Genomic DNA, 8,107 nt, shown 5'->3' on the forward strand with positions numbered 1-8,107 from the left:
AATTAAATGAAATTTTTAAAAATTAAAAAAAAAGTTCAGTATGAATAAAAGTTCTACCCAGATGCTAAATTCCAATAAAATATTGAATAATTGCAAAAAGAATAAATTTACATCTCCAAACACCTCACAATGAATACATTGAATAAGTGTAAAAATTTAATATTGGAAAAATATTTTATAAAATAGTATAAACAGATTTTTAAAATAAACTAATAATGAAAAATTGACCTTGCTTTAGAAGAGAGGTCTACAATATGTTGTTACTAATTGAAAGCCAATAGCTTCTTCTAACATCTGATGTTAGAATTTTTCAGAAACATTATCTTCTATTCTTATAAATGTAATAAGCTCAAATTGATCTACCTTTTAGATGTCATGTTATATATTCAACTACATCATAATAATTTAAAAAATCTCATATAAGCCACAAATTAGAAAAATATTTCTTCTTTTTATGCAAAATTTTTAAAAAGCCTACTAGATGTTAGAAAACATAATATTGCTTATTACATTGTAAAAAAACAAAAAATATCTTAAAAAATTGATTTATTATCTCAAATGTATTTTTAAATATTAAAAATATTTTAAAACTATAATTGTGAGGAAAAGAGATCCTATAACTTCAAATATATGTAATATGTCAACAAAAATATTAAAAAAAGAAGTTAATGTACAATATGCTAGAGATATATCATTTTTATTTGAGTGATTTGATCTTAGTGTTTGGTTGGTTAAATATTAAAATCTTACAAAATCACATTTAGAATCTAAATTATAAAATTTATGAAAGATGTAATTATTAATTCTTTAACACTATAACTTTTAAAATATAATTTTTTTAAATAATAATAAAAATGTTTTAATCTAACATGTTTTCTATATTTTTTATTTTTTATTTTATTTTTTATTTTTGAAGTGTGATTTCTATAATATTTTGAATAATAATAGTTAATATTGGATTTTTATTTTTTTATCTTAAATAATATTTAATAATATATATTTATAGTAAATAAAAAAATAATATCAAATTAAGTATTCATATTGATAAAATAATATTTTAAATAGAAATAATTAAATTTCTCAAAAGAAACAAATCATCAAAACCAATATTAAATGAATACATAAAGTTTTATTTTTTATTTTTTTTAATTTTTAAAGGTTCTTTAGTGATTTAAAATAAAAAATAAAAAATAGAAAATACTACCTTTTAAATAAAATATTTAAATAGTAATAATAGAAATAAAATTACTATATTTTATAAGATTCAAAAGTTTAAGAAAAAAATATGAAAGAATAACAATATGAACTAGATTGATATTAAAAAAAGAAAAAAAAAAGAAAAAAGAAAAAAGAAAAAAAACACAAAGATTAAAAGCAAGAAACAACTATTGAACATTTTAAAAATAATTATAATAAATTGATAAAAGATACTTTTTTAAAAGATAAAAATTATATATTTAAAAATTATATGTTTTTCCTAATACTTGTGATATGCTATAGTTTTTTTAAAACTTTAAATAATAATATTATACTAAAAACAAATTAACTTTTTGAAGTGGTGTTACTAAAAAAATATCACTAATCTTGCAACCATTCCTCTCAAGGTCCAACACAAGGATTTTATGGCCAAATCCTAATGACTCACTAACATGTGTGTCGCTTGACTTTTAGGAGTTCCAACAAAAACTTTATAAATCCACAAATAGAATATTTAAGATTTAAACTTCTTTAGTTTCACTTGTTCCAAGCTATTTGACATTTTTGGATCCAAAGGTAGAGCAAGGTCATTTAATGATGTGACCTAAAAGCTAATTTGGCCTCACAAATGGTATTCAAACAACATTAAAATCCTTAGCACTCTCTTAACAACACAAAAAAATTGAAGTTCAAGAACAGAGTTTTTCTTTCTAATTATAAAATTTACAAGAATTAATCCCAATTTTTCTTACACAACATGTACAATAAGTACCAATTGATACATGGCATTGGATGAACATGGCATTGGATGAACATAAAATCTTAATGGCTCCTCTAACAAGAAAATTTTATCATATCCTTACCTTTTAACATGTCTAATTGTTTATAAATGATTTTGTGATTTTATTTAAAACCTCCATTGTAGAATTATTATAGGGACTCATAATAATTGGTTGCCCATCAGTAATCTGTTTAAAAAATTTGAGACAAGTACCCAACATTTGTGTAAACACGTATAGATTACGGCCTGGGTGCCTGTTCTGCAAAATCGCTATCTACCTCACTCTCAAGTCATGCACTGATCTCACACCTACTCTAAGTGACTCAGTTTGGGCACAAGTCCCACGCTCTTTCGATCCCTCCTTCCAAGTTTCAATTCGATATCATATTTTCCCAACCACGTTATCGATGCATTCTTTGCGCAGATTATTCCAAATGTCTCTAATACAGTTTATGGTTCCCTCAATTGAGACTATTTGTGGGCTTGTGTACCACCTATGTGTCTGAATATATACCAGTCCTCCTCAGCACTTCACAACTCTGCAAAGCTTCCGGTCTAGAAATTCAATCACTGTGGCATAACCGACAGATGGGACTTAACAATCGCACCATTGCAGCCCAGTCACATATCAAACGAATCCCAATGTGGACGGCTTCCGCCCACTTGTCTGCCATCCACGCCACTACGGTGCACAAACTCTGCATCCACCAACTCCATCTCCATGTGCCAAGTACCACATCACACAAACACGCGACAAAACAAACCGGGCTGTGGCATTCACGTACATACGCACCAATACAAAAGCTTGAATTGAGCCATCCGAGCCACTGTAATCAAACAGAGGTGCTTGACTGTTTTATTCCAGATACATGTCCCTGAATACGAGACTAAGTACCCAATCATTTAATCCTTTTACAATCGCTCTGCAGAACTCCCTACTTCCAAGGATTCCCCTCAAACGTTCTACCTGCTCGCGCTTCCAAGAATGAACACTCACGATACACTTACATTCCACATCTCCAACTTTGATTCCCAATCGATGAAGACAGCGAAATCCGCTTCACATAGACGGATGGCCGACCTATACTCGCACGCACATCTCGGACCGCGGAGCGACGCCATGTTCCCATCGATCACAGCGACTGTTGCCACCGATGCTGCGCTCAGCGTCGAGGTCCGCTACAATCTACCTACCTGAACTGGGATCCTTCCCAGGTCTGTCCGAACCTCCAGTACCCGCCCACGGCTTTGTAAGTCGTCAAAGTGCGCCCGTCGCCCGTCGTAATCTGGAAAGACAATGCTCCGCTCATCCTCGTTTTGCATGTCCACAGCGCGCCCCAGTTGCGCCACATGGGCACCCAATATCCGTTTCCTCCCCTGACCTTCACTGCCTTCAAATCGCCCGCCCCTCCCACGTTGTGAATCAGGATCATCAAGAAGTACGGGTTGCCTCCGATGGTGAACCGAATTCCGCCGCGCTTCGCGCACCGGACCTTCCTGTAATACACCGGAGCCACTCCTCCCTCACGCCGTGCCAGCGTCAGGAAAGCAGGCATTGGCAAGTCGAAGTGAGGTCTCCAGTTGCACCAACCTCCGTGCGACCCTGGAGGGCACGAGTTTGTTGCGGTCACGGTGATGGTGCGAGAGTAGCTCCAGCACCAGTTGTGCACGGTTCGGGTTGGCGTCACCCACTTGCACCGCAACTGATAGCACCCGCCGCATGCCTTTCCGCCCTGGAACAGAGGATAACTCAACGCTGCGGTCATCGCCCCGTATCCCATCGCAAAGGTGTTCGGATACCCGCAGGCGCCTCCCTGCGTGCCACCGCCACTAGCTGTTCCGTAGTACGTGATATGCGCCTCACTCCACCCGTACGGCGCTCCCACCACGCAAGGCAGGACGCTCAGCGCCATCAAGGCGGCCACGCCAGCGCAAGCTGCGGCCTTCATGCTGGATACTACGGCCGAAGTCCTCATGGCCACCTGGTCGTGCTAGTATGGGCAGAGATGGAAAGCTGTATCTGAGTGGGCTCGAAGTCTACAGGCTTGGTTTCTGTGGTGCGCACATCGGGAACTGATGATCAAGGCTGCTTGATTTAGATGGCCTGCAGTTGGAAGGAACTTAGGGAGATCACGGTATGCTACAACAGATGTAGCGAGAACGCAAGAAGCAAAGTGCTCAGCGGAGCATTTATACACCACCACATTTCTCCTGAAGGATGCGGGACTTCTACGATTTCTTACCCGTATTCGTGGAATAGTTCGTCCTTCTAATTACATCAAGTACAGGTGTGGTAGTACTGAGCGATTGCATACCGGTTAAAGCACATTGCCTTGTCCCCAATGCGAGGGCTGTCAGGCCTAGTCTAAGCAGAGCACACTGAGCTCTGAGCCGCAGGCTGATTTGTAGCCAACCGGCGCATTCGGCAAGTCACATCACATCCTGTATTAGAAACCCCGATTTCATTCTCGTCGCCATGTTGTCAAACCATATATGCCAACTGTGCGCATTCCATCCGACTCGCTGCAGCAGTCGTTCAGTTCGCAAACTTGGCGAAATCGAGGAGATCTCTACAGGCTCATGCCGCACAGATTATAAGCGGACGTGAGATTCAACTTCGCGAGGTTCGAGTAGAATGCAAAGAGGGGTTGCGGATGCAGCGACAATGCAAGTTAGTTTACCGCCACCTTCAGAATTTGCAGATTCTTCATGTCTGTCGGACGCCGCAGATGAAGATTCTTTGCTCGGCGGCTGCATACCAGGACTTGCAAAATGGCATGCTTGCATCGCCAAGCTTGTCAGACTTCACATGTACCCAAATGTCAATATACGGCAGACCCGTCGCAATGAGGCTCCGGCGAGCTCTTCCGCCTTGGTGCTAAGAGTCCTCGTGAGCTTGTAAGCTTCACGCATTGCAATCTAAAATAAGTTTTGTGTCCAATCCAGAATTGAGCAGCAACATTTGTATGCGAATATCACAGTTTGTGGAAAGAAAGCAAGCACCAAAGGTTTTGCAAGAATAGATTGGAACCTTAGCTAGGAAAACCTGTGAACATATGAAATTAGGTTATGATATGAAATATAGCTTCTTTCAAGTAACTAGCTAGTATAAGTTGTTATTTCAAAATTCTTAATGCATACTTCAAGTATATGTAGATAGATTACTTGTATTCATCAGCTTTGAATCCTAGGTTTAATCTAGCCAAACTAGTAGACATGAAGATATCAATTTAAATAATATTGAAGACAATACCAAATGAATTTCTAAGTAATATACACGAATTAGCATAGAGCTTTGGAATGGTACTTGGGAGGCATAGATGCAATGCTAACAGTGTCAACTAAAATTTATGTATTGCTCTCAAAATCAAAGTAGCATTCAATCTCACAATTAAAGCCATCAATCTCATTATAAGTGACATGTCACTAATCAAAATTGACTATAATAATCTACCAATTAAATATAGATATTGTTTGCCAATGACTATCAAAGTTATGAATGTTTTATAACTAAAAGATCAAAATATTCTTGTATCATTCAAAAAGATTAAATTATCACTCAAAGATGATATAATATTAAACTATAATGGCTATTATCAAAGACAAGAAGATTAAAAAGTCTTGAAACAAAACTAAAGACTAAAATGGCATTCACAAGAATGAAAAAGGCTTCATTCTTATTTCAATATATATATATATATATATATATATATATATATCAAAGACATGAACTCCAATGAAAGATAATCTCAATACACTCTTCTGTCACTCAAAAATACTTAGAAATCACTCAAAGGTGATAATATATTGAATTAGAATGGCTATTGCCAAAGACTAGAAAACATGACGACTCTTGAAACTAGACTAAAAATAAGAAAGGAGTTGACAAGAATGAAGAAGGCTTCACTCTTGTCTCTATATATACTATCTAACTAGAGGCTATATGGCGATGTTCTACAAGACCTCTTATATGTGTCGACTTTGTAAGATACTTGCCTTGACTTACAAGGCAAGTTTTTCTACGTGTGGGCCACATTATTAGCTTGGTCTTTAAGCTAACAACATGTGCTGCAAATGGCCAACTTGTTGACTATGTTTCTAATCCAAAAAGTCAATTAAAGACACTTGTGAAGTCAAAGTAGTGTCTTTGAAGCTTCTAAGAAGCTTTCATATCAAATACTATAGAATTAACTTACTTTTATCTATTTTTATTTACTTCTATTTATTTATATATGTAATTACTAGCTTACATGAGTATGTCCGTGACATTACCCCTCCTTCTATGGACGAGTTCCACAAAGAGCAGTCATCATATGTTGAGGAAATCTATGATGCAACGAATTGTATTCGCCACATACTCTGATCTTTGATCTCTTCGAAGATGATTTATAGGGCCTCTCAACCATCGGTAGTATCCCATACCACGGTGGGAAGACCACCTAGTTATTTGATCGTTGTTGAGGCCTTTATAACTTCCTTCGAATAAAATATTTGAAAACCATCAGGAGTTCTTCATACCTCTAATAAAATCACCAAACATCGGGAGTCCCTTTTAAGGTCGTGATACCAAACGCGTTGTATCTCGCCTTCTATTCCAAGAAGGACATGTCGTTCTTGAAGATCTTCATCTCGATTATGTCGTCTTGTAGATTGTAACAATCGTAATGTCTCGTCCGATAGGGCCGCAAATAAAGGCTCTTGAGTCAAATCCATTGTTTGTTGGTTCTCCATCTCCTTAGCATCACAACTACAAAAAGCTACAAAGAAGGATTGAAAATAGAATGTTATCTTGTCTAGATCTTATTTCTTTTATAAAGAAGATTTTTATCTTAGTTTTGATGGATGTCATCGATGAAAAGCCTCTACTGCCTTTGCTACATTTACAAGATTCTTTATTGGCTCCCATGTGCATTCACTAATATCATATCTATGCCAATGGATAAGATATTCCAATTTATTTCGTTGCCGCCTTGAATCCAAGACTTCTTTCACTTTAAATTCTTTATTACTGTTCACTTCTATAGGAGGAGTAGGAGCTTGTCTTCTTCTTGGTATGTCCACTATCTTGTATGGTTCAAGAAGAGATATATAGAATACTGGATGGATTTTCATTGACTCCGGTAGATGTATACGATATGCAATTAGATTGATTTGTACAAAAATAGAAAATGGTCCAAGCCTTTGATAGTCTAACTTGTCACAATGATGAATGATCTTGATATTGTAACAAAGTAATCATACCTTATCACCCATGTAGAATGGTGGTTGTTCTTTTCGATAAACATCTGCATTTATCTTTTGTCGTTCTTGAGCTTCTTTTAATTGCGCCTTTATTGTTGCATGTAACTCTGACAACCGATTTGTCATATCTTTTGTCACAGGATTATCAACTTTTGAAAAATCAAACATGTCAAGTCATGGATGATAACCATAATTGGTAAAAAAAAGTATTTGTTGCATAGAAAAATACACCGTATTATTATAAGCAAACTCTGCCAATGGCAAAAGAGTTGTCCAATCATCTTATTGATAGTTGATGGTACATCTTAAGTATTGCTTCAAGACTTGGTTTACGCGCTGTTTGTCCGTTAGTTTGAGGATGAAAAGCCGAAAATAGTTTTATATCGACTTGTAAAATCTTAAAAAGGGTTCTCCAAAATCTTGATACAAACTGAGTTCTCCTATCTGATATAATATTCTTTGGTAACTCGTGATAGCGATAGATATTGTCAATAAAAAGCTTAGCACTTTCTTCACCCGTGATGGATTTTGTACTTAGCACAAAATGTGCCATCTTGGTGAAGCAATCTACTATTACAAATATAGAGTCATAAGAACCTGAGCTTCGAAGATCTATGATGAAGTCCATAGAAACAGAAGACCATGGTTGTTCTAGAATGGGTAATGGCTGAAGAAGTCCAAAAGGTCGATGATGAGGAGTTTTTGATCTTGAGCAAACATCACATGATTGTACAAAATCTTTGAGTGCCTTCCACATTTGAGGCCATCAAAAATCCCTAGATATCAGCTCCAAAGTCTTATTGTACCCAAAATATCTTGTTGCTGAAAAGTCGTGACGAGCTTGAAGAACATGTAACCATGCTTCTGCTTTTAGAACATATAGGCATC

General features: G+C 36.3%; 1 protein-coding gene across 1 annotated transcript; it reads right to left on the minus strand.

The window, feature by feature from the left end:
- Positions 1-2,778: 2,778 nt before the first annotated feature.
- Positions 2,779-5,405, minus strand: LOC112291122 (expansin-A4). The gene has a single exon (XM_024538158.3). The coding sequence runs from the start codon at positions 3,952-3,954 to the stop codon at positions 3,169-3,171; it is 786 nt and encodes a 261-aa protein (XP_024393926.1). The 5' UTR covers positions 3,955-5,405; the 3' UTR covers positions 2,779-3,168.
- Between the last annotated feature and the right edge of the window lie 2,702 nt (positions 5,406-8,107).

The sequence above is a fragment of the Physcomitrium patens genome, chromosome 14 (assembly GCF_059467195.1).
Source record: "Physcomitrium patens ecotype Gransden chromosome 14, ASM5946719v1, whole genome shotgun sequence".
Classification (NCBI taxonomy): Eukaryota; Viridiplantae; Streptophyta; class Bryopsida; order Funariales; family Funariaceae; genus Physcomitrium; species Physcomitrium patens.